General features: G+C 57.5%; 2 protein-coding genes across 6 annotated transcripts in view; both read right to left on the reverse strand.

Moving 5' to 3' along the window:
* AXIN1 (axin 1) overlaps nucleotides 1–11,579 on the reverse strand; it is a 58,317-nt gene extending 46,738 nt beyond the window's left edge. For 2 of the 3 annotated variants that reach the window (XM_057315202.1, XM_057315201.1), the window contains exons 1-2: nucleotides 11,518–11,579; nucleotides 6,713–7,673 (exon numbers count right to left, since the gene is read on the reverse strand). In XM_057315202.1, coding sequence (XP_057171185.1) covers nucleotides 6,713–7,590 — 878 coding nt within the window. In that variant the 5' untranslated portion in view covers nucleotides 7,591–7,673; nucleotides 11,518–11,579. Of the gene's footprint in view, nucleotides 1–6,712; nucleotides 7,674–8,691; nucleotides 11,254–11,517 lie in introns of those variants that run through there. The other variant, XM_044379059.3, reaches the window with a different exon arrangement.
* An 11,301-nt stretch (nucleotides 11,580–22,880) lies between these two features.
* MRPL28 (mitochondrial ribosomal protein L28) lies at nucleotides 22,881–26,019 on the reverse strand. 3 transcript variants are annotated; one of them, XM_026485451.4, is made up of 6 exons: nucleotides 25,972–26,019; nucleotides 25,395–25,692; nucleotides 24,501–24,653; nucleotides 24,096–24,230; nucleotides 23,919–24,005; nucleotides 22,881–23,325 (listed from the first exon to the last, which is right to left on the reverse strand). In XM_026485451.4, the coding sequence occupies exons 2-6, from the start codon at nucleotides 25,680–25,682 to the stop codon at nucleotides 23,218–23,220; spliced, it is 771 nt and encodes a 256-aa protein (XP_026341236.1). In that variant the 5' UTR covers nucleotides 25,683–25,692; nucleotides 25,972–26,019; the 3' UTR covers nucleotides 22,881–23,217. The 3 variants fall into 3 exon arrangements, with proteins under 3 accessions (XP_026341236.1, XP_026341237.1, XP_048081330.1); XM_026485452.4 differs by having other exon boundaries at nucleotides 25,956–25,988; XM_048225373.2 differs by lacking the exon at nucleotides 25,972–26,019 and adding an exon at nucleotides 25,918–25,941.
* Between the last annotated feature and the right edge of the window lie 208 nt (nucleotides 26,020–26,227).

The raw sequence follows: 26,227 nt of genomic DNA on the forward strand, positions 1-26,227 counted from the left end.
CCTTTCATAATAAACCCACTGATACAGAGGCCCAGGCAAAGAGGCTGCTCTATTCCAGAATTCTCCAGTCTGATGGCTAACTGATGATATTTTGCTGGACTCTGTTGAAACCTGTTGCAGACCATGGAGCTTTTTATATGACTAAAGCAGAGAAAAAACACTTTTAGACTCTCCCATAACTAATTTTAAAATTTTAACGGCCAGTCCTACCCCACTGACAGGCGCATGAAGTGCACACAGCATGTTTGTGCTGCTGTGACCGAGTCCAGCACGGGCACGCGTGCATCGTAGAGGCGTGGGGCTGAGTCCGGGGAAGTTAGTGGGAAGTCCCAACAGAGCTGGAAGAAGGGATGACGTGATCACACTTGCACTTAGGAAAGACTGCTTTGGCGCTGTAGGAAGAGACAGAGGACTAGGTAGAAGGTTCTGCAGTGGGGCACCTGGGGGGCTCAGTCTGTAAAGAGTCTGACTTTTGATCTCAGCTCAGGTCTTGATCTCAGGGTTTTGCGTTTGAGCCCCACGTTGAGCTCCATGCTGGGCGTGAAGCCTACTTAAAATAAAAAGGGTCTGCAGGCCCAGGAGGAGGAGGTGGGAGCCAGCGTGCAGACAGCAAGAAGCAGAGGGATTCAGCACACATTGGGCAGGGAACCAGAACTTGCTTCTGTACTGGACGTGGGGGTGAAGGAAGCAGGGCTCGATGGCTTGGGTTGACCTGGTAGATGGTGGTGCCACTTCTGGAGGCTAGAGTGGTTATAAGAAGAAATTAACACGCCTCCCTTGAAGGAAACAGGTTATTAAAATCTGAACATGTCATTCATATCTTTGAAACCATCTATAATGCTGACACAAACTTCACCAAAATCTAAGAGACGACAATGAAGAAGAGCTGAACTTCACCGAGCACCTGCTGTGCGCAGGCACAGACCGGTCTAATCACCCCAGGTGTTATGGCACGGAACCCCTAGGACGACCTCATTAGGCAGGTAGCACTTCACCCTCCCCGTTTTACAGATAAGCACGGAGAGATACAGCAACTTCCCCACCAAAAAAACCAGAAGGCTGACCTCACAAGACACTGCCTAGTGGAAAAGCGAGGGGTCATTAAGCTAAACCACCAAGCTTAAAGTTCTCCGCATCCATCTGGCAAGGTGAGTGAGAAGATCTGTCAACTCCTGACTCGAGAACCCCACAGCTGCACACTAAGATTTGTCTGAAAACAACTCCAGTCACCTACTCTGGGATCATCTGTTCGGTTATAGGAATTCATCCAGCTGAATGAGTCACACATCTGGAAGATGACAAGGGAATGGCAACAGGGCCATGCTTTCGCCCTAAGCTTCACGCCCCTCGCAGAGAGAAACGACAAGCACGGCAGTAGAATACACAGGGGAGGACTTCAGGGAGAGCGGGACTGCAAACATGAGCTACCCTCCACCACAAATGGCCTAACGATCAACAGTGGAGAAAATCTGCTGGAGGGTCAAACAGGCCCACTATGAACAAGACAAATGTGCCCAGGGCCATGCCTCAGCACCCGCAGGTGCACCCTGCAGCCCCTGGGCCAAGGGATCCCAGAATTCTTTGCTCTCTGTGTCTCTATGGAAATTCTGTTCTCTGTGTCACCAGTCACCATCACTAGAGCCGCTGCCTAAACCCCACTCCACCTGAACTCCAATCAGAAACCCAAAATCAATCTTACTTTTCTGCCTTCCGTGTGCAATTGTATATATTTGGGGCATTTCCTCTCTTTACATTTCTTCTCTTGACCTTTCAAGACATTACCAGAAATATAGTCAATAAGCCAACAAACAGGTCAGACAGCTCCTCAAACTCCGAATGTACTTTGGAGAGGAAGGACCCATTGTCCCCCCTTTACTTTTTTATTTATTTTTAAGTAATCTCTACACCCAACGTGGGGCTCAAATGTACAATCCCAAAATCAAGAGTCGCATGCTCTGCCGACCACGCCAGCCAGGCACTCTGGTTGTCAGCCCTTTAAGTGCTGAGTTGCTCCCGCTATGAAGGGTATCCCTGGTCTACTCTCTGGCCATGACCGTGATGATGAGCCCTGACCAGGAGCTCCTCACTGGGCTGGCCCACCAGGAAGACACAAGAAAATATGTGACTCCCTGTTCTCGGGAAACTTCTCAGCCAGTGAGGAACGTAAGGGTAGTAAAGAGAAATGGAAAACATTTGCAAGTGTCAGGCATCAAACCCAGCAGCCACTGTTAGGTGTGGGTGGTTGAAGTGCTGAGGAGGGTGACCAACCGGGGCCAGGAGGATAATGGGAGACGGGCCCGCCCACACAGTCCCTGAACAGACCTGGGGGGCCAGGCCACATTTTTGTTCTTTTTAAAGATTTTATTCATGGGGTGCCTGGGGGGCTCAGTCCGTGAAGCGTCTGTCTTCGGCTCAGGTCATGATTCCAGGGTCCTGGGATCGAGCCCCACATCAGGCTCTCTGCTCAGCGGATAGTCTGCTTCTCCCTCTCCCTCTGCCTGCTGCTCCCCCTGCTTATGCTCTCTCCCTCTCTCAAATAAATAAAAAAAAATTTTTAATAATAATATTAATAAAAGATTTCATTCATTTGAGAGAGAGAGGGCACGTGTGTGCACACGAGTGGGGGGTGCAGAGGAGAGGCAGAAGCAGGCTCCCAGCTGAGCAGGGAGCCCCATGAACTGGACGTGCGACACAACGTGGGGCTCGATCCTAGGACCCTGGGATCAAGACCTAAGTCGAAGGCAGACGCCCAGGTGCCCCCAGGCCACACTTATGATGGGGCATTAAAACCTGAGCCTGCCAGCTGATGTCTTACAGTCCTTGGGCCCTAATGCCAAATCACATGCATCATCAGAGGGCCTTCTGTCAATTCACACCAGTTAAAATGGTGGGTGTGAACCAACCAAAGTTATGTTCAAAGTTCACTGACTACGGCAATAGAGACTAGGCAAATTTGCATAGAGACACAGAGAGCAAAGAATTCTGGGACCCCTTGGCCCAGGGGCTCAAAATGACCCCGGTGAGTTGGATAAATGCAGAAAAAGGCCAGGGGCACAGGTGTTTTCGAGCTTTGACAGAGACCTAAGTATAACACTCATTTAACTTTCCACGAGTTGGCTGTACGAAGAATAGCCACGTGCACACACGTACGGCCTCCTGTGGGGAAACAGCCAGGCCCTGTCGGGGAGGCAGAACAACACCGGAGAGCACAATCGGAGCAGCCCCAGGTTACAGAACCTATGGGACCGGGGGGCTCAGTTTCGGGAGACCCTAGATAACGGCCCTCCGGACGCACCTCGCGCAGAATCAATGCTTTCGGGAGGCACCTGCTGCCCACAGGAAACGCATCCCCCAGTAAGATTTCCAGTCCAGCCCCTGGCCCCCTTCGCAGCAGGCAGCACCTGCCCTCCTCCCTCCCTTTCCTTTCCACCCCAATCGTCCTTTGGAGGACCATGTCCTCCTATGTTCCTTCTGTTCCTTCTGGTTTGCCCTCCTTGATGCGAAGCCCAGCAGCACAGTCCCGGGCCCTTGCACAAAGATGACGCTGGAATAGTCAGGACAGAGGCACACAGCACCCCTGGCCATGCAGGGCAAAACGCAGGACCTCTTTTGAATGCTGGAGGTGGTGTCTGCTTACAAAGTAAGGGAGCCTGGAGCCCAAGGTCGCTACAGTAGCCACCTCCAACCAGTCAGCAAAACCCGCCAGGGAAGGCAGAGACAAGAAGAGAAGTGGCAGTTTCTTACACAACTAAATGTGCTCTCACCTTATGACCCAGCAATGGCGCTCCATGGAGTTTACCCAAAGGAGGTGAAAACGTCTGTCCACACAAAACTCTGCTCCACAGAAGTTTACTGCGGCTTTCTTACTGATCGCCAGAACCCAGAGCAACGGAGCCGTCCCTCAGCAGGCAGCTGCACAGACTGACTGTCGTCCATGCACACAACCGACTATCATTCGGGGCAGAAGAAGGGAGCTACGAGCCGTGGGAAGACGTGGAGGAACCTTATATCACCGAGTGAAAGAGGCCAACGAGAAAAGGCGCACGCCAGATGATTCCAACTACACGGCGTTCTGGAAAAGGCAAAAGCTCTGTGGGGGGAGAAAGAACGGTGTCTGGGGTTAGGGGAGAGGACGGGATGAACAGGCAGGGAATTTTCCGGACGGTGACGCTACTCTGTACGACACCATGAGGGGGCTCCACGTCACCGTACGTTCGCGCCCCAGAGCACCCAGCGCCAGGCACCAACCCCGACGGGAACTGCGGACTCTGGGTGGCGATGACGCTGATGTATTTTGTCAGCTGTAAGACACACCGCTCTGGCGAGCAGCACTGATAATGGAGGAGACTGTGCAGTTGTGGGGGTGGGGGTGATACCTTCCTCTCATTTTTGCTGATAACCTAAAACTGCTCTAAAACAATGAAGTCTTTAAAAGAAAAACGGCTGGAGTCCAGATCAAATCACACCTGAAGCTGGCCCTGCCTCTGGACTTTTCAATGATCGCAGTCAACTGGACTTTGTGACTTCCCACCTAGGGCATCCCAAGTGCACACCCTTGCAGGACAAGGAGAATGCGCTGGACGCTGTACTCTGCCAGTGCTAGTAAATGATGACCCTGACACCAGAGATTCTCCAGCCACAGAGCAGCACAGGCAACCTCGACAGGGATGGTGTTCAACTGCCGACGGGACGCCCAAACTCCAGCCTTCCTCCGCCACCAGCAGCTCCATGACAAGCAAGGCAAACCCAAAATGAGCCACAGTCCTTACAGCTCAACCTACTTAAACAAGTGAAGCCAACGTATCGTATCCTATTAAAGGCAAAGGTTGCTTATTACAAATAGAGCAAACCAAAGAAAGAAAAAGCAAAGCTGCTGCTTAAGACTAAGAACTGAAAAAAGTACAGAATAGGGCTCAGGAATTTTTTTTTTTTTAAGTCATCTCTATACCCAAACTCGGGCTCGAACTCACAACCCCAAGATCAAAAGTCGCACGCTCCACCAACTGAGCCAGCCAACTCTGATTTCTGATTTAAGAAATTCCTGAGCCCCTTGGCGCCTGGCCGTCTCAGTCGGTAGTATATGTGACTCGATCTTGGGGTTCTATACTTGAGCCCCATGCTGGGTGTAGAAATTATGTATTTACTTACTTTTATTTTTATTTATTTTTTTTAAGATTTATTTGTTTATTTGACAGAGATAGAGACAGCCAGTGAGAGAGGGAACATAAGCAGGGGGAGTGGGAGAGGGAGAAGCAGGCTCCCAGTGGAGCAGGGAGCCTGATGTGGGGCTCGATCCCAGAACGCCGGGATCACGCCCTGAGCCGAAGGCAGACGCTTAACGACTGAGCCACCCAGGCGCCCCTGGGTGTAGAAATTATTTAACAGTAAAATCAAGAAAGAAAAAAAGAAAGACAGAAGGAAAGAAAGAAAATAAGTCAGAATTGAGCTCAAAATTTTTTCCCTGAAGCCCAGGCCTCCAATTTAATTCCCTCTTAAAACTATTCTAATTAAATCATTTTAGGTTGGGTTTTAAAAACTGTGTCAGTTACTAGCCTTACTTAGAATAATTATGACTAGTACTGTCCTAAAAAGCTTGCTATATCAATAGCGTTTAGCTCAAGACAATGAGCAAAAGGCACACAAAAATTACTTCAAATGGTCTATCTTGAATCACATCACTTAAATGATATTTAAACCTTAGAAATGTTTAATCCTGTGTTTATTAGCAAGTAGCTAGTTTCTCTACCACTGCAAGCTTGAAGAAATGATCTAGGTTTTAGTAACACCACGGGAGAGGAGAGGAGAGAATCTGGACTCCTGATTAAATCAGCAGGGGTCCCGTGGATTCCCTGCTTTGAGAGTTTCACGGGCAAATGTCCCCAGGACCAGCTACAGGGAAATGAGTGGGAAACGTAAGTGCCCTATCAACATCCGCTAGCATCGGCAAGACGCTCCAACCATGCCAAATCAATCTCTGGTAACCACAGAAGGGACGACCAAGTCAAGAGAATGAAGACACAGGTCTCCCCAGCTGAAACGACCTCTTGACAGCACCACCGGCACCTCACAAGCTGCAGTGCGCCTGCGTGCACAAGCTCTAACAGAGATTCTAATGCCACTGGGAACGGACCACACAGTGGCACTCACTCTGTCAGCAGAGGGGAGAAGGCCACCCCTAGAACTACAGCCACAGGAAATTCCCCAAGGGCTCTGACACCCTGCTGCCTGGCAGCCTCCCGCCGACACTTCCCAGCCTCCAGGAAGAATCTTAGAGAACTGTCACAAAATGCAACGATCTGGAGTTTTCTAAGGATTGACACCTGTACGTGTCCACTCCCCTCTTTATTCAGCCAAAAGGATGGCATCTGGGGAGTAAGTCCACCTCCTATGCGAGAGGGTATAAACGTTACCGCTAAAGGCTAAGTGTGAACGTCAAGCCTTCTAAGACTTCCAAGACTCGTAATGACATACAAGGCCATATATTTCAGACTGCTCTTAACAAAAGCGTCCTCAACTCACAAATATTAGAAACATTTAATGACAAACGTGAAGGTATCATGAAGAAGAACGAACACCACAACTCCCCCCAGCAGCAGGAGCACACCCACTTGGGGGCTGAGAGACAAGACCGCTCCTTACCGACACCTGTCCCTTGCCAGTTCTCCAGGTCTCGGGTGTGAGCACAGACACAGAAGCCTTGCATCTGACTCACCTGAACTCTCTGCCTTCGCTGTACCGTCTACTTGAGGAGGCCCGCGGGGCGGCCGTCTCCAGAAGCAGCTTCTGCGTGAGCCTGCCGGGGGGAGCAGGGTCTCTGCCACCATCTTCGTCTTGGTCTTGGTCACACTTCCATTCCTCATCTTCGTTCAGAGTGGGCAGATATCCAGGTATGCCCTTCCCTGTCCCTGACCCAGAGCTCTGGTCACTACAGAGCTTCGGGCTCTCCGAGCCTGTCCTCGTATATTCCAAATAAATATCAGACTTGAGGAAAGAGGGGTAGGTGTTTTCTTCCATGGTGGACTGGATTTCCGTCTGGGCCTGGTCAAACATGGCAGGATCGATGAGCTGCTTCATGATGCAGTCCTTTATGAAGCTCTTGGTAGCCGGCTTAGTCTGCCTGGACACAATGCCGCTGTTATCGAGGATATACTTGCGGTAGATAGCTTTGGCCAGCTTCAGCCTCTTCTCCTCATTCGAGTCACAGGGCTCCAGTTTCCTGAAGCCGCTGCAGGCAAACCAGAAGTCCAGCAGGTCAGCACAGTCCTCCTGCTTCAGGAAAGTCCGAAACAGGTTTATCCCGTCTTGATCGTCCAGTAGGGAGTGCAGCGACTCGGCCCACTTCAAGTATGGTGGGGTGGGTGAGGCGCTGCCCTCAGGCTCGTACCCCAGGTCCAGATCCGAGCGCCTGGGAGTGGCTGCTGAAGTCTCACCTTTAACCCCGACACCTTTCCCGGAGCAGAAGCTGTGGCTGACGGGCCTGGGGTCTGTGGACACCAGTTCACCCTCCTCACCAGGCACTGGGGGTCGGGGGGCATCTTCGGTGAAACTTGTTCCAAGGTCCAAAGGGAAACCCTGCTCTTGGATATTCATTTTGGGACTCTGTGCGTCAATGAACCATGGGCGCTGCACCCTAATACATCAGTACTTACAGCTCCAAAGTGAATCAATCTGTCCTGTTGAAACCATTAAGAGGACAAGGATTAGGAAAGGTGGGTCCATGGAAACATGACCACAGAGGTTTTTCTCAAGACAAGACTCGTCATGATGCCCTCCCGCTCGAACTCAAAGCCAGAAATTCAGTTTAAATTTTCAATCTTTTGTCACAAGGTTTGTGCTATATTAAAACAATTTCTGGGAACTTTTACAACTACAGGAATGCCTCTGGATCTAAAAAATAAGTGCCCAGAGCAGGGAGAGTGCCACTCCCCACCAGTGTCATTCTGTGAGAACATCATGGAGACCAGCAGCCTGGGGACCTCCCATCTCGGCCACAACCAGTCCTTCCCTGCAGGCTCCAGGAAGGCAGGAGGACTGGAGGAAAGAAATATGCGTTCTAGTCCTCCTGGCTGTGTAAACTTGGATGAGAGCTGGTTCCTCACACCTAAGATGAGGGTGATCTCCCTACCTGCACTGCAGGGCTGCTGGGATATTCAGATACCGAGAGGGAGGCACGACACACGCCATAAGGCAGGTGGTCACGTCTGCTCCCCACATGCGCTAGGCCCACAGTCACTGCGTTCTGCCTACCCCATCACTTCACACCTAGTACTCCTCCTAACAGGCGCAAACACACAAGGAGCTCTCAACACACACCTACTACACCAACAACTGGGGGTCGCCTTCGGCACCTTCAACCAAGCGACCAAAGGACACCCCCTCCCCACACACACAGTGGCCATCTCACATCACCAGTGTGCACAATCTTAAAAAATGCTTCCACCAGCATGCTGCCTTTGACCTTGCCTACAAGGAAAGGGTCCTTCTGACAGCAAATGGCAATTTAGTACCCTGAAGAATGGAGAAGGTATAGAAACAGAAAATGAAGCCCAAATGCAATTATACCTTTTGGCTAAGGAGGCATACAGCTCACGTGATCTACCTCCATAAGCTCAAACCCAAACTACCCACCCTCTTAAGGGTCAGGTGGCTACAGGTTTCGTGGTTTTGTTGCTGCTGCTGTGACAAGCCTACCTTACAGGTGAGGGAAGGCGATCCTGGATCGGGACTCTTTCACGGTCTTTGGCCCTCCCTGCCATAGCCTACGGGAGCTCACAGAGCCCACACGCTGAGCCACACCACCCAGCCTGGCGGCCCGCCGTGGTCAAAGTGGTCTGGCTAGAGACGGGCTGGAGAGAGGCCTGTCAGGTCCAAACGCCTAGAGGGAGAAAAGTAAACCCCTAAAACCTGGTACCAACACAAAGGGTAGCTCTCCCTGGCCACCACAGCATACTCTGGGCCAGGGCCGACATGTAATCTGCCCCCACACCTGCACTCTCACACTGTCCCCACTGCACCTGCCAGCAGCTGCTGATGGCTAGAAGCGAAAAGCACCCAGAAACGGAGAATGGGTCAAAATAACGTGCCCCAAATGACATTTCTGCAGCTAATGACTTTTTGTGAAAACTACTGGGTAGGCTGTCATCTCAGCACGAACAGCCTGCTTCTTAAGGTCAAGGCCCATGGGCTGTGGCATCCTGCCGTCAGGGACCACTTCAACTGCAAAGTCGCTTCCTTTGAGCCCTGTCAACATGAATGAGCACCTGTGGTGTCTTAGCTCCACACCAGCTCATGGATCTCTCATGTCCTCTCGTCCAGGACACCTTCTTAGGAAGGAGGGCCCACGCTTGGCCCCGAGCCCTACCCTCAGAGATACTCTTTACTTCACCAGCCCTGAGAAAGAACTGAGTCACTGTGTTCCAATGGGAGGTTAATTACAAGTCACTGTCATCTGCTCTGAAGACGCTATCTCCTCCGTAAATTATTAGTAGCGGCCTGATTAAACATTTTCTGCAGGACCCACAGCACCTAGCACAAGGTCTCGCAACCAATAAATATTTCATTCATTGACATGAAGGCAAATGACAATTGTCACAGATGCCAAATGTTAGCTCTTCACAGATGCTGAATTATTGTGCTATAAAAACAGCCACAAAACTCAAGATCTAGCCCTTTATTACAAAACTGGGTTGGTCTCTAAAAACTAACCTCTTAATTCATGTGTGAACAAGTCCCCCTAATCATCTTAAACTATTTTTCATTGCCCAGAAGAAACAGTTCTTATAACCCACATCTATTTTTGGCTGTCAACTGACAGAAGACCTTTGGTGTCCCTGGAAGCATGTGAACACCTCTCCAAATCCCGGACGTTCTTGAAACACGCTCTAACTCCCGCCATCTCTGGGTTCCCACACAGAAGCACTCTAAGCATTCAGGGTGCACACGCACATACCACATGTAAAGCAGTCCATGTGAACTCAGGGTAGAGTCAATGCCCACAAGCACTGACTCTGGCCAACAGCCTGAAACCACCATCAATAAAAGGATTCCATAAAAGTCTACAACTCTGATAAGGCCTTTAAAACCTCCTGTAGTCACTGCTGAGGCATACCCCCTGGGTGCCATGGCAGCCAGCTCAACGCTATAGATACCTATGTGGTTACTTATTTCACTCAAATATAACTTTTTAACCCTTGATTTATGGGGAGTGTGGAAGTAAAAGAGCATGACTCTGACATTCTCCTCCTCGTTAACTAAACTCTAAAAGGGTGAGAGCCACTGTTTTGCAGTGTAATCCATTCCTTCACCATCTAAACTCTCAAGGACCAATGAAGTCCAAAAAAGTCCAGTCACTCTTCTGACTCTAGAAACCCCCACACCTTCTGAAAATCCCAGAGAAACACTGTATTTTGTATGCGCGTCCATTCTTGTCCCTAAATATAAGTTCTCAAAACTGAAACTCAAACATGGCTACCCTGGGAGGTCAGGTGTAGACCACGTGTGTTCTCCAAAATAAGGCCTGTGGATCTGAGTACGCCTGAGATGCTTCCCGAAGAAGCAGAGAACACACGTGCGAGCAAAAAAGAGTGGCTGAGATAAACAGCAAGAACTCTTCATAAATTATCGTGGAGACGGGCTGAGAAAAATGCCCAGAGAATTGATGTTTGTTTGTTTGTTTGTTTTTTCTACTGTCTTCAGTGCTGAGCTGAAAGTTTCATTGCCCTGGCCTTGCAGCTCTGGCTTCATGGGGGACTGAATTCCAAAATGCGGGGTGGAAGTAGAAGCTAAGACCCGCACCCGAGAGAGAGTTTTGGGGAACAAGGTATCAACCTGAAAGAGTACAGCCACTCTGACAAGCCAAACCACAGCATGGATTCAGCCTCAGGCACTTCTGCCTCCTTGGGTTTCAGACTCCGCATTCCTACTTTTTGCTGGAGGAACAGGGAAGGGATGCGCTACCGTCCGGCCTCTCTCCAGGATCCCTGCACACGGCAGCTACTCCGCACCCCACGCACACGCGAAACATGCCCCAGGCCAGACAGCTGCGCACCCCGGCCTCCTCCGGGAAGAACCCCACAGCCCTTCTCCGAATCCTCGTTCTTCCGTGCACTCTTCCACCCAGGAGAGCAAGGGCTGCCCCTTCTGAACCGAACCCCGCACTTTCGCAGGCTCACACAACCCAGCACCAACGGCCCTTCCCCCTTGCCGTCTCCATCCCGAGCGAGCATCCCCTCTTCGGCACACCTGCCCTCACAGCCTTGACTGAACCCCACACACCTTGCTCGCACAGCACCCGCTCTTTACAGCCTGCTGACCGCCGCACGCCGCCCCGCACGCGCGTCCGGCCCGCACGCCCCCGGAGCCCGCACAGCCTCCCCGCACGCGCGCCGGGCCCGCACCCGCCGAGCCCCTCTTCCGGGTCCCGCGCCCGGCGCGCCCGGCCCGGCCTACGCGGCCTATAATGGGCGGCCGCACAGGCCCGCTCCCCGCAGTAACGCGCGCCCGGCCCGCACTACTCACCGGCGGCGGCGGCGGCGGGGCCCCGGCCCGGCGCCCGGAGCGGCGCGGCGCGGCCCACGCGCTCAGCGGCGGCGCGGCCGGCTGGACGGGGCGGGGGCGCGGCCCCGGGCGGCCCCCATCGCAGCAGCGGCGCGGCGGCCCGGAGGCGGGCACGGGGCAGGCCGCGGGGGCGCCGCCGAGGCCGGCCGCCCGCTCTCACCCGCCTGCACCGGGGGACGCGGCTCCGGCCCGACTCCGGCCGGTCCTGCGGCGGCGGCGGCGGCCGCAATCGCTTCCCCGAGCGGGGAGCCCGAGCCCAGAGCACCGAAGCCCAGGCCGGAGCGCCCCCGCCGGCGCCGCCCGGAAGTGCGGGGGCGGGGCCGGAGCGCGGGGCGGGGCCCGGAGCGTGGGGGCGAGGCCGAGAGCGTGAGGCGGGGCCCGGAGCGTGAGGCGGGCCGAGAGCGGGGGCGGGGCCAGGGCGCAAGCGCTCAGGAGACCGCGGGGCGGGGCAGGGACTTGGGGCGGGGCCGTGAGCGGCCGGCGGGGTCGAAGCACCAGGCGGGGGTGGATTGCAGAGACGATCCCGGAGCGTGAGGAGGGTCTCGGAGCGTGGGGGTGGGGCACGGACGTGGGGCGGGGCCGGGACGTAGCCCGGAGCGTAGGGCGGGGCTCGGAGCGTGGGCGCCATACCGGGAATGTGGGGCGGGCCGAGGGGGGAGGGGCCAAGATGAGGCGGGGGCGGGGCGCAGGCGGTCCGGAGAGAGTGGGGCGGGGCCGAGAGAGGGAGCTGGGCGGGTCGCGAGACGCGAAGCCTGAGCACTGGGAAGAGCGTGGAGCCGGGGCCTGGGCGGAGGGGTGGGCCCTGAGCGCGGAGGCGGAGCCAAGAACGACAAGGCGGGCCTCGTGCGTGGGCGGAGCCAACGGAGTGGGCGTGGTCAAACTGCAGGTGTGGGGCCGGTGCCTTGGGCGTGGGGCGGGGCAGGAACCCGGGGGTCAGCTGCGGGAAATTGAGCTTCTTACCCCTGGGCTGTGGCGGGCGGAGACACCCCTGCGAGCGTCGCTGAGGGACTGTGGCCCCCAGGAATGCCTGGTCTGGTGCACCGAGGGGCCAGCCGACCCCCTTATGTAGGCACTGCGAGGCGCACGCCACATTGCAGCCTTTTTCTGCCGCCCACACGGGTGTCCACTGGCCCAGGGCTCCCAAAGTTGGCGCCAACAGGCCCAGCGCGCACCCAAGCGGCCTCCCACTCCTTCAGAGGGAGCAGCATATGCACGGACGGGCGGGATGGCCAGAGGGACTGGAGACCTCGCTTGGGACCTGCCGAGCCGGCCCTCCACAGGACCCCGGTAGGACCGCAAACAACTGCCCAGGGCATTGAAGGAAGCAGGTGAGCAAGAGTTGCGCGGTTGCAGGGCAGAGCCAGGCTGACTTGGAGCTTGAGCCCCTGGTAACGTCCAGTCTCTCTCTCCCCCTTCTCTGTGCCAGCCGCCCCCCCCCCCCCCCCGCCCAGCTGGCCGGGACCAGGAGAAGGTGGGCTGGGGCTCCACCCTCCCTGAGTCCCCAGGAGGTCTGGACTCAAGGCCAGGGCACACAGTAGGTAATAGGCCTCCAGTAAATCCTGGTTGTCACTTGGGCAGGAGCCCCCACCTCCAAAGAGCTGCAGCCCCGGGGGCTGCACCCGTCTGGGCACACCTGCTCAGTTTCTCCGAGACACCATCCAGAGTGTGGCCAATGGCTCTCCTTCCTACCACTGCCTCAGGTCACACGCACAGGCCAGCCTGAGAGCAAGGGCTTCCTGTACCCATCACACCTCTCCCCATCACTGTCACCATAGCAGCTCTTGCCCGAGCTGCAAGCTCAGCTGGCCAGCTCCATGTTATCCACCCACCACCGGCCCCTCCCTGAGGGGAGGATGTGTGCCCCTAAGGAATTGCTTTTGGTGCCCTCCATGACCACCCAGGACCCTGTGCTTCACAGAGCCACAGTGGGTCTGGCACCTCAGGAAATGCTCCCAGCAGCCCCCAGGGGTGGCTATAGGCCACCACATCTTCTCCTGGACACTGCTCACCCTCGCTACCCATCCTCCTTTTTCATAATCTCCATACCAGTGCAGAAGTCCTGGTTCAGGGCTCCGTGAGCCACCCGCCAACCTCCCACCCAGCTGCCCAGGGGCGGTACCTGCCTGGGATAAGCAGGTATGGAGGCGTGCCAGCCTGCCTCTCTCAAGGCTCAGCACAGCATCCACACCCAGGGTTTCGTAGGAAAGGGGCAATGAGGGATGGGGACCACTAGAGAAGCATCCGCAGCCTACCAAGGGCCCAGGCCACGCAGGGCCATCACCATGCCTCAGGGCAGGCTGGGCAAGGGCTGGGCCTGTAGGTGACGGGCTACACTACTGAACCCACACTGGCACCACTAGGGTCTTAGCAGTAGGGGTCCCTCACCAGCATCTAGCTGGGATGGCCCCAAGCCCCACAGTACAGCTCCTCCCCCACCCTGTTCAGCCTAGGAGTCTTAGAGGAGATAAGACACAGTGAGTGGCCTTCAAGGCATAGCAGGGTCTCTGTGGGGTGCTGGAGTCCTGGGTGGGCTGGACGGACAGCAAGAACTCCCAGACATTGGCCCTCAGGTTGCCTCCCCACCGCCACACATGGGTCCCCAATGCTTGCCTTGGTTCTGCAGAGCTGCTGCTGTGGCCAGGCCAGGCTCCCAGGGTTGTGTCCATATCCATCCTCCTCCTGGCCCATGGCGGCAGGTGTCCCCTGGGGCCAGAACAGGACCCTGGGGCCCCTGGTTCCTTGGGGCCCCAGCCCTGCAGGGACAGGAAGGGAGTCAGAAGTCCTGGAGGAAGTGCAGCAGCCCTGCTACAGTGGCTTCCAACCGTGGGCACGTGGGCACAGAGGGGTGATTGAGCAGGGTGGGAGTAGGGGCACACCAGAGGAGGGAGCTCAGGGAAGCTCTAAAGAGGAAGAGACAGGCCAAAACTGGGGCCTGCAGTGGAGCAGGGGTGAGCCGGACCGTGTCAGCCCCCCAGATGTGAAAGCAGGCAAAGAGCCATGGGAGCCTCACTTCCGAACAGGTGAGTTCCTCAACGGAGCACCCTCTTTTCACCCTCCCAGTGAAGGGGGTGCTGGAGTTCGCCACTAGAGGCCCTGATTTGATCAACTGTAGATGACATTTGTTCTGGCTTTCCAGGAACTACATGAAAAACTTAAGAGCAGAAGTGAAATTATTTTCTTCAACTTAGACATAAAATGAGTACTTGGAAATAAAGGGAGCTTTGAAGCCTTACACGTGTTCGTCTACTTGGCTGAAGAAGACCACTTGTAAAAAGGGATTCAAAGAAAGCATCCAAGATGCACCCAGGAGGGTGCTGAGGCACATCCAGCACGGCCCGACGCGCAGCGATGAAAACTAGCAGCAGGGATAAGCTGCAGAGATGGGATACTGGGCGCCACATCCCCAGTGTCTTCTTGGGAGGGGAGGACAGGAGGGACCGTTCTGATTTGGGCTTCTGGAGGGAAACAGGAGTCTCAGGCTGAGCCCCTTCTGGGCGCTCCATTCCCTGCCCCTCAGCCCCGTCCACAGGCGTGGGAGGTGGAGGCGGGTGCGCAGGCAAAGCCCCGAGGGGGGAGGGAGGCTCATCCAGTTCTGACAAGTATGGTGTGTTCTCCCCTTTGGAGGCACAGCCCCGGTCACACTGCTAGCCACCTTCCTGGCCATAAGCACAGCCCCCGGGGGCTCCATTCCTCATCCCTGAGTGTCCTTTCTCCATCAGTTCTGAGCTCAATGGGGAGGGCCAGGTGTTGTGTCCCCATCCCAAGCCCCCAAAAGGATGCAGAGACATCACACCAAGGTCGAGAGATAGAACACCAAGGAGAAAACTTCGAGACCACACACACAGGGTGCCCATTTTTGTGAATACAGAAAATGTGCATATAAAGGCAAGAATACTGAAAAACTATTCCAGAGTGTTAATACTAGTTATTATTGGAGTGCAGATTAGGGGTGGGTTCTCTTGCCTCCTTTAAGCATTCGGGAAGAAGTTCTGCACCCATGTGACTGTGATGAATGTGTGGGAACCATGGAGCTCTGCAGCAGGCACCATCCCTCTATCAACGATCGGTATAAATCAACCCGGGGAAGCAAGCTGGATGGCTGAGGACACTGGGGGACAGGACAGAGCTGATCTGTTGGGCAGAGTCAGGCAGGGTTGGGTTGCTCCAAGTTGGTCCCAGGCCAGTGAGGAAGTGCTAAATCGAGCTTCCTGGGCCAGCCCAGCTGCCTGTGGACACTCCAGGCTGGGGCCCCTTCCCTCCTGTGTTTGGCTCCTCTTCCCCTTCACACCTTGGGGCAGGTGTCTCATCCAGGCTGGCATTTTGCATCCCTCGTGCCGTTTGGAGCTCTCTCTAAGCCCTTCAGCTAAAGCTGCCTCAGGCCGGCACCCAGGAGTGATCTGGTCCCCATGCCAAGCTGAGGAGGCAGGGGATAAGACCAGGGCTTTGCCTCAAACAAGCCGGCTCCAGCATCAACTCAGTGCTGAGGACACCTGGTGTGACAGTCACCTTCTCCCCCTGCTGCTGTGTATCATCCTACGATAGTCCCTGCTCCTAGGAGCCATCGTCAGCTGCATTCAGGGCTTGTCACTCATTACTGTGCTCTCCCCTTTCCCATTTCCTAGGCGAGGAGGCCAACAGCAAAGGTCGGGAGAGTGAGGCACTCAGCCATCACCAGGCGTGTGGCAGTGCCCTCAGAAATAGCCACTGTGGTCATTGCGCTTGTCCCCACTGGCTTAGCAGTCCAGGGTGCCAGGCCCAGCTGACTGATGCTGTGTTTGTCCCTTGTCCCCTGCATGGACAACTCCCCCAGCAGACCTGACACAGCCCCCCGTATCCCTGCTGGCCCCCATGTGTCAAGGGTCGGGTTTCAAGGCCAACAGGAAAGCAGTGGCATAGCAGCAGGCCTCTAGCCCCAGGGTGCCGTCCACACCCACCCCAACTTGGGCCTCACCCCCGGTGTCCTAAGGGGTTCCTGTCACTCCAGGCTGAGGGGCATAGCAGGGCATCTTCCCATGCTGCCTCTTTGGAGAATGCTGACCCTGGGGATGTGTCTGGGGGTCTAGGAGATGCTGGAGTAAGCTCACGGTTGGAGGACAGTACTTGAGCAAGGTTGGGTGGGCCCTGCCAGCCACAGGGGCCTGGAAGAGAGGAAGAGAGTGCAGCCCGCCCATCGCCAGCCCAGCACCCCCCCCAGCCGCCGCCAGCTTGGGACCCTCAGGGATACAGGGGTGCGGCTAAGGCTGACCCAGCTCCTGCCTCCCTGGGGACATGTCTGCCTATGGCAAGGCGGGCACTTCTCCTCAGCAAAGTGAGGATCCTGACCCAACTCTGCTGGACCCAGAGGTCTGTGGGCCACCTTCCGTCAACGAGCCTGAGTCTCAGGGGGAGCCCATGACCGGCAGTGGCCCAGATCAAAGAAGGAAGGGCCTGCTGGCCTCCCCCGACCCCAGCACCGTTTTCCCAGGAATGGAAGTGTGTGAGTGGAGGGGCCAGGCGCCTGAGGGGCCTCAGCCCAACTCGTAAAAGGAGCAGCTGAAGTCCCAGCCTCCCGGGTGGCCTCAGATCACTTCCCCTTCTGGTCTTGGGCACACCTGCCCTCCCGCTGTACTGACCCTGACACGAGGCAGACTTCCACCTTTGCCTTTGCTGTTTCACCTGGAATGTCCTTCCCTTACCTGACCACCCCGTCCCCCAAGGCCTCTCCCAGCGCTGGGAGCTCTTGGCTATTGGCTCTCGTTTCTCCTTCCACCTGACAGACCTCATCTAGCTGCACCAAGCCTGTGCGGTCGCGGGGCCAGGGCAGCCCCTCGAGCTGGTAGCTGGGAGACTTGGTAATGGGGAGGTAGGGAGGTGCCCTCCCAAGCCGGCCAGCTGCCTTTACCCGTGCCCACGCCCACAGCCTCCAGAGCGGCCTCTCCGCCACCTGCCCCCCACCGTGCTGTCCAGAGATGTCTCTCTTGGCTTCCTAGGAGCCTGGCAGCCGCTGCAGCCACGTTATAAGTATGTGATTATGTATGCCGGGTCCCTCCGGCCCTTTGTTGCCGCGGAATCTATCGTCGCGAACAAAAGTGCACTGGATTAGCCACAGTGGATTAAAAGATTTGCTTCCCAGCGTTCACCTAATAACCCAACAATCGTGCCGACAGAGGCTTTGAACCTCAGGACATGCTCGCCAGGCCATCTGGGAGCAACGGGATGGCGGTCAGGGTGGTTACGGGCAGCTACCGCCTGTGCTCCCTCTCCACTCTGCCCGCGGCCAGGCCTGTGCTCTTGCCAGGCCCATCTGGGCCAGACTTGGGGGCGAGACCAGAGTCTAGGGGGAGATAGAAGACACCTAGGTAGGGGAACAAGGCCCACCCAGGGCTGCCTTCCAGAGGGCCCGCTGCCCAGGGCCAGGCGTGGGTGGTGGGGGCCAGGCCTTGCCGTACCCTGCCCTGCCCCCCGGGTACATCCACACATTCCACACAGCAGCAAGGACGCGAGCAACATGGAGGGTAGCCGTGGCGGGCAGGTGACATGCCAGGCTCCACCACTGCCGCCCCGTGGTGCACGTTTCTGCACAAGCGTGCACTCGCACGCACACACGCGTATACACACACGCACGTACACACACTCGCGTGCGCGCACACGCACGCACGCGCGCACACACACACACACACACACACACACACACAAGCATGTCCCTCTTTGATCTCCGAAGGACGCTCCATTTACAAGCTCCTAATCGCAGCTGCCTTTGCGGGGTTTGTCTTCTAAAGTCCCGAGTAATGGGATTTGGCACTTCTGATCCATCTTGGTCTGACCGCTCCCCGGTACAGGTGGACATCTTTTCCTTTCTTGCTTTTTCCTTTCCTTTAAAAAAAAAAAATGCTCCCTAAACAGCACTGACTTGATGTGGCTTGTCGCCCAGCCCCGCGAGTGGGGCCGGGACAGGGGCCAGGTGGCCGGCACACCGAGGGCCTGGCCAGTTGGGGGTCTTTGATGCCGCCTCCATGTGAAATCTGAGTGAAAGACATAGGAGAACGATTTTCGGGACCAACGGTGCAGTGGGATTCATCCTGCCTCGTGCGGTTCCCTTTGTCTCTCTTCCCATGACCCTTCTTTGGGACGTTTGGGGAGAGGGTCCGGGGGTGAGGGTGAGGGTGCGGGCATGTGTGCGAGCGCACGCAGGAGGGTGCAGAGGGCAGGGTGGGCTGAGGGCAGGGCCTCAGCCACAAGAACAATGGGCAGCAGGGAGCACATCCACCTGTCCGCCTATTCGTCTGTCCATCCGTCTGCCCGCCCGGCTTACCTCACCTGCCTGGCTCCGTGTGCCTGCTCACGCCCCACCATCCCGCGGTCCGCCATGATGGGCTTGGCCGTCTGTCTGAGCACTTTCAGCCACTCCAGGACGCGGGTCCCTGCTCTTGGCCACTGTGTGGCTGGGAGGAAGAAGTGTGACTCTGGGCTGCAGCTCGGGCTCCCACCGCCGATTGGCTGAGGCAGGGACCAGATGACGGCCTCAGAACCCTATGGTAGCCATGGCAACCAGCCCCTTTAGACACCGCCACCCCCCGAGCCACTCCTGACTGCTGAGGGAGCAGGCAGTGCCGCCGTGGGCCCACACCAGGGTCCCGTTGGCCGTGTCCGGTCGGGCATGACTGGACCCTGCTCCTGCACCAGCTGCCGGGTGTATGTGGGTTTCATGTATGTCCAGTGTGAAGGGTCCAGGTCCCTCTCTTGGGACATGTCCCAGGCCACTCCGCGCCCTGCCTGACCACCTGGAGGAGGCAGGAACGATATCTTTGCAGCCTCTACTTCAAGGAGGATTTCAGGTCAGGCTTGCCCTAGGGGCTGAAGGCCAGGCCATCTGGTGAGAAAATAATGGATGAGGGCAGAGGGAGAAAGGGCAGGGGGAACTCCCCATACTCAGGGAGACAGAGCCAAGCTCTCAATCCACCTGAGACCCCGAGAGGCCTGCCAACTTCTGTGCCTGCCAGCCCCTCCTCCACTCCCATCAACCTACCGAACACACAGACAGACTCACAGAGTCCCCTCTCAAGAGCCTTCAGAGGCCCCAGCCTGGCCCTGTTGCTTCACAGACCCTGTGTCCCCAACCCAGCAGACTCTAGGACTTCAGTCACACCAACCACTCTGCAACCCTGCAGAAACCAACCACACACCTGTGACTTTGTACCTGTTCATCCCTTGACCTGAACCCCCTGGGTCTGTCAGCACCAGCTCCTTGGAAAGGCCTTCCCAGATGTCTCAAGACCAGGGTTCCTCATCAGGGGCTCAATGCAGCATCACCATCCCAGAGCCAACCTACCCCTGTCTCTGTGACAGTCCAAACATTCTTGGTTTAGCACCAAGTCAAGGCCCCTACGAGATCCACCTGAGAGCCCTGGGAAGCCACATCCCATTTCCTGGCCCATGTTCAGGCCACATTTGCCGGAGAAAAGAGGAAGTGAGCAACAGTCACAAGCCTGTGAGGAGCAGATGTGAGCCCCAAGTCTTTGGGAAGAGGCCAGGACCACAGGGGCCCAGGGGCTGCTGAGGAAGCCACTGCCAAGGTCAGAGGGACCTGGGAAATAGGGGGACTCTGGAACACGGGTCCACAGGGGTTGCACATCCAAGGGAATGGGCTCAGGGTGGGCCAGGCTGGGCCCAGAGCTCCATGGCACCAAAGCTGCTCAGCCAGCCCAGGACTTGGCCCCACCCCAAGTTGCTCAATCACAGAAGTGAGCCCCCAGCCTCAAGGGCCTCCCCCTGATGCTGGACACCATCAGCAGACAGGCCTTGTCCAGGGACAAGGTATGGGTGGGGACATAGGCCTGGGTCAGCTGGAGGTGCTGGAGGGTCCAGTGGGGGGAGCCCCATTTTGGGGCTCAAGAAGAGCATGGGGAGGGCTCTGGTGTGCTGGGGCAGAGGGTGCCAGATAGCACAGAAAGTGCCGCTGACCCAGGCTCCCGCGTGGGGGCAGGCAGCTGGTGGTGGGGTGGAAGGGAGAGGTGTTCAAGGGGGTCTGGAGCACAGGCTCCAGAGGGAAAAAGACAGTGCATGTGGGTAGGCCTCACAACAGCTCCTCCGGCTCCTAGCAGGGAGAAGACGTAAAGATGTCTCCACATCCTCCACCCTGCAAGCCAATGCACACTGAGGACAACTCAGGCAAGACCCTCAGGTGAAGGGTCAGACCCAGAGCCGTGGACTGGACCACGCCCTTCCTGACCTCGGGTGTCCTTCCTGGGCCTCGGGACCCCATGGTGTTGATGGTGACACTTGTCAGAGGCCGCCACTGCCCAGGTCCCAAGGGACCTGTGCATCTATAGCTAGTGATCATGGTCAACCCTCCTGCCCGTGGTCCCTGACTGGTTGGCTGTCACGGAAACACACAAGCAAGGGAGCTTGCCCAAGGGCTCCTGGAGGGCTGGGGAGGGACAGGGGCATAGCCTGTCTGCCCACCGGAGCCAGCACAGGGCAGTCTGGACTTCTGTGGGCTTGACGTTGGTCAGTACAACTACCCACCCCAGTTCAGAAGCCTGAGGGGCTGCAGGGAACTCGGTGAGTGGACTGGAGGCTCTCAGGGACACACACAGCAGACCAGTGGAGGTGTGGCCTGTGGGCCCCCACTGCTCAGCTCCTGGCTGGTGTGCACATGCTAGCTTCCCCACCTTTTGTAACGGAAGAGTGTGGCAGTTTCTGCCTGCCAGGCACCTTCCCAGACACAGGGAGTTTTATTTGGGGTGGGGAGCCAAGTTTGTTACTCACTGACAGCTTAAACTTTCCTGGGCAGAGGATCTTTGTGAGAATTTGATGAAACTGATACCGACTCCACCAGAAAAGGGCCAAGGCCACAGCCAGACCCCACACAGATTATGGGGAGGGAAGTGACCTTGGAGGCCACACTGAGCTCCTTCTATTGACCAGCAGCCCTGGAGGCCAGTCTGGGCCATCCCTTCAGTAACCCCCATGCCCCAGGGAAAGCAGAGCTGCAACCCTAAGACTTTCCTTGTGCTGCCCCCAAGTGTGGTAACCCCACTTCGGCTGGGTCTCTGCTTTCAACACTCTTTGCCTGGCCCTCCAGTGCTGACAGGGAGACCCAGGCCAGAGTCCACCTCCCCCACCATGGCCCACAGGCAGCCTAGTCCCCACCCTGCCCCAGCCCCAGGCCCCTTGGGGTACCAGCAGACACACAAACGCTACACGTCCTGATAAGAGCTCCCCACACCTGGACCTGTAGCCTGAGTGGGGGCAGGAAAGAGCAGCAGAGCAAGGCGTGACTGCGAGCCCAGCCAATGAACTGGGGGCATCTGGGGTGCACAGCTGGGGGGGGGGTGCAGGTGACACAGGCAGTGCTAGAAAGGGATCAGTTTAATTCGGTTCAGGGCTGAGCATGGGAAACGTCAGGTGAGATCAAGTGGGGGTTGGAAGGATTGGCCAGGCCAGAACACCACCTAGGTGGCTGGAGCCAGGGCTGTCTGGGTCCCTGGGCTGGGTGTCGCCCAGAGCTCGGCAGGGGTGGGCTGGGCGCTGGCAGTTTTGGTAAAAGTTTTAAAAAATTAATACCTGTTCACAACATTGGAGCACCCCGTGAAGAAACAATCATGTGCATCAAGACATGGGTCCACAGGTACGCCCCAGAGGAGTCTGGGACTGACAACAGCATTTCCCAGCTTCGCACAAAGACCTCAGGATCGCTCCCCAGAGGACAGGCCCCACCCCTCAATAACCTCCCTATGCTGTGGGGTCTTAAGGGCCCTCCTGCCGCTGTGTTCACGGGCCAGCCACGCTCACTAGCCCACCACAGGCTCCCTCAGGCCTCCACCTCCATGAACACAGCCCAGATGTCTTCACTTCCACAGCACCTCTCAGGGGAGCTGGGTGCCCCTGGGTCAGCTGCCAGGACCAGGTCAGGGGAATCACTCCCTGCCTCCCAGAGTGATCTGAATGGGTCTCAATGCTCAGTACTCCCAGGAAAGGGCTAGGGAAGAAGGTCAAGGCACCCCCAAATCTCAGAGCAGGAACGGCCTCAGGGCACCTGGCCCAGCCTCCCACTGGGACTCACATCCCTGCACTTCCGGAGAGCTGGTGGGGGTGCTCACCACCCTGTACGGCATGCCAGCACGGATCCTTCCCCATCGCTCCCAGAGTGAGGCCACAGCTCTGCCTCTGCTCTGGAGAACACTCCAGACAGGTGGGGATGTGCAAGAGGGAGATGATCTATTGCCAGATGCCTTCAACTACGCTGGACTCTCCCAGTGGAACCCCGGTCCCACAGCTCAGCCACATCCCGCGTCTCTGGGGCAGGGCACGACGGAGTCAAAGACCACTCAGGAGAGCTGCAGTTTTCCAGCCAAAGCAGCACACACACGGCCCAGTTCACACTTTACTTGTGCTGCCCCCAAAGTGTGGTGACCTCACTTCAGCTGGGCCTCCACTTCAGGGGGAGGGGGGCTGCAGGGGCAGCAAGACGGCCCCAGACCTCTGGGGACCTTGGGACGAGACCCCTTGGGGCCTCCACAAAGCCCACCCAACCCTGGGAGCTGCTGAGTCAGCACAGAAGAACGGGTTCATCCACTACCCACACATGGTCCTCACCACCACCCCAGGCTCTTGTGTCCACAGTGCCGAGGGGGCTGGGGCACAGCCAAGCACGGCTGTCGGGCAGGGGTCACCGCGCAGTCACTTCCTGCTGGCTCGCTTCTGCACTACCACCGGCTCGGACAGTGCCTGTTGCTGAAGCCGCTCAATCAGCTCCTCCACGTAGACCTTGAACAGAGGAGTCGGGTCCTACAGGAGTGAGACAGGATCACAATGAGTCGCTCTGGGGAAAGCGGGAATCCAGCTGCTGCTGGCCAAACACGAAGAGGACCCCTCAGACTTGGCTACAGCCACCAGCCCAGAGGACGCCGCCCTGTCCACAAGACAGGGGCCACCTTCCCTTGGGGACACAGGCTTCCCCGCCTTGGGGCCCTGTCGCTGCAGATAAACCAAGCAAAGAGAACGGGGGGCAGCGGCTGCTGTGCCATGGTGGGTTCCCTGTTTCAGCAGCGACCACAAGCTCCAGACCCTTCCTGGGCACAAACACAAAAAGACCTCAGCTTGATACCAGGAAGATCCCAGGGCAGGGGGTGCTACGTGGCCAAAGAAACCAAAGGTGGCACCAAGAGTCTTTCTGTCCATGAACTTATGAAGCCAGCTGGAGGGGGAGGTGGGCAGGAGAGTGTCAGGACCTAAGGGGAGGGGGCATGCCACACAGACCCCCAGGCTGTGGCTGTGTGAGGCCAGCTGTGCACAGCGGCAGCTCCTCCCCAGGTTCCCTGGGTGCAGTGGCTCCTAGTCCATGCTTCCCCACCCCCGTCCGCAGTGCTGCACATGTGCACCTTCTCCTCCAGGAGCCTCTGCTTCTCCACAGCCTCATCCAACGTCAGGCCAACCCACTCGGCTTCTGCCTCCGGGATGACAAACTCCTGCACAGGAGAGACCAGGCACACGATGAGCAGAAGTACTGCCCGTCAACGGGACCCAGGAGGAGTAAGAAGTACAAACCAAAGCCTCACCTTGTACCTGTCGTAGATGGCTGCCCTCTTCTTGGGGTTGTCTGGGTGCAGCTGGGGGTCCTGGCGGGCAAGCCGCAGCAGCATCCCTCGCTTCAGGTCCATCCCGAACTTGGAGCACAGGTCCTCCTTCGGAGTCTGGCAGGAGGCTATGCATGGGGCCAGGTGTTGCTGGCGGGGCCCTGCCCACCCCACCCGCCGGCAGACCCCACCAGGCTCCTCCTCAGCAGTTGGAGGGCCCCAGGCCATCACAGAACAAAGGAAGGTCTGAGAGCAAGGAAGGAGGCAGCAATGCTCCCTGGGACCCCGTTTATATTTCACTGATAACCCTCCACCCCAGACATGGGTGTGCCCCAGCGAGTCTCTGACTCGCTAGGAGACTCTGCTGTGTGCTGGCCCCCGGCTTGCCTTGAGGATGTAGAAGTCAAACCCGTAGGCCTCGTCGATGAGGTCCAGGGTCCGCTGGGTCACTGTGACGGTGAATTTCGTGTCCAGGATCTCACTGTAGAGCTCACGCTGAAACAGCTGTGGCTTCCACACCTTCTTCACCCTCTTTGAGAGCTAAGGGAGGAACAGAGACCTCGAGAGCGCTGCTGCTTCCCCCTACAGAGCCAAATGGGGCCCGGGGCATCTTCCTGGGACTCAGGACAGAGAGCTGGAGGGACCAGACCCCACCTGGGGACCCAGAGGATCAGCTTTTTCTCAACCCTGCCTGGGTTGCTGGTGAGTCCCAGGCACACCACACGTACAACCGTAACTCCGGGTTCACAACCAGGGACCAAGGGGCCAAAGGCAAAGGGAGAGGCCACCTGGGAGGCCTCAGACACAAGCCACCGTGCAGAGGGCTCAGAAGCCCCGCAGGTTTCCCACCAGAGGCTGCACAGTGTGGAAGGCAGACTGTGCATCTCTCAGCCTTCCTAGGTGCAGTGATGAGGTGGCCAGGCCGGCCGCGGGCGTCAGGAGGAGGCGAACTACAGCGTGCCACGCTGACAGGTGACCGGAGACCTGACCTCCCCCTACTTGCTCTCCCACACAGATCTCCTCATCCTCACACCTGATCTGACTAACCGCCCCCGTGGCTCTGCACTTCCTGCTTCCCGCGTGCACCACCCTGTCTCAGGACACCCAGTCGGCTTCACACGGAGTGAAATTGGCGGGGATTGGCTTCCCTGACCGAGTGAGTCTCCACGCACCGTAAGCACACACCCCCACCCCAGCCTCGCTCCTGAACCTCGGAGCACAGCATGGGCCCAGGGCAGCAAAACCCAGACAAGTGCTCCGAAGCCTGCCCTGCTCACATACCTTGTCGTTGTTGAGGTATCTATGGCCCAGGATCCAGCCCTCCCCACCCCAGAGCCCCAGCTGGGATTCTGGGGGGTAGTAAATGGGAATGGGTACATCCTCCACACGCTCCCGCTGCCCATTCTTGGGGTTGGTCTTGAACTTAACCCCGTGAGGCCTGTAGTGCACAGGCGTGGGCGTCCGCGCCTCCTCCAGGGAGCGCAGGTAGTGCGGGGGCAAGCGGGAGCAGATACCCTCCCGCAGCCGCAGCTGCTTCCACAGGCCGACCGGGAACTTGTGCAGGGGCATGGCGGCGAGCCTGGCGGGAGGCAGGGGTGACGCCATTACGCTGCAGCCCGGCCCCACTCGGGTCCCGACTGCCCGCGCGGCCCCACTCGGGTCCCGACTGCCCGCGCGGCCTGACTCCCGACCCCGACCCCGAGCCTAGCCCCCCGACTCCAGATCCGACCCCAACTGCCCGTGTAGCCTCTCCCCTCGCCCCGACTCCTAATCCCGGACCCTGACTCCCGACCGAGGCCCGCACCTGCAGTCCCTACCCGCCCCACGAGACCCGACCCTCACCTTGCCCACAGCCTACCTCCCCGAGTTCCGCGCCGCACCGGAACCAGAAGTCGCGAGGCGGTGCCTAGCACCTCATCCGCCGCTAAATGGCTGAAAACCCCGTCAGTCTACTCTCGTCCCGCCCCCTTTCCTGTCTTTAGGGACCGTGGAAAATGCCCTGCAGCGAAGGCAGCAGCTCAAGGCACCGTCAGCAAATGCGGGCCCTTTTCCCCGGAGCGGAGCTGGGGGCGGGGAGGGGTGGAGCTTGTCATCCTTGGTCCCACTCCCTCTCC

Source organism: Ursus arctos, unplaced genomic scaffold, assembly GCF_023065955.2.
Source record: "Ursus arctos isolate Adak ecotype North America unplaced genomic scaffold, UrsArc2.0 scaffold_2, whole genome shotgun sequence".
NCBI lineage: Eukaryota > Metazoa > Chordata > Mammalia > Carnivora > Ursidae > Ursus > Ursus arctos.

Coding starts and splice junctions, on each gene's coding strand:
- MRPL28 (XM_026485451.4), bottom strand. CDS start 25,682: ATGCCCCTGCACAAGTTCCCGGTCGGCCTGTGGAAGCAGCTGCGGCTG. Junction 24,654..25,394: donor GATACCTCAACAACGACAAG/GTATGTGAGCAG, acceptor TTCCTCCCTTAG/CTCTCAAAGAGGGTGAAGAA. Junction 23,326..23,918: donor AGAGGCTCCTGGAGGAGAAG/GTGCACATGTGC, acceptor TCACTCCTGTAG/GACCCGACTCCTCTGTTCAA.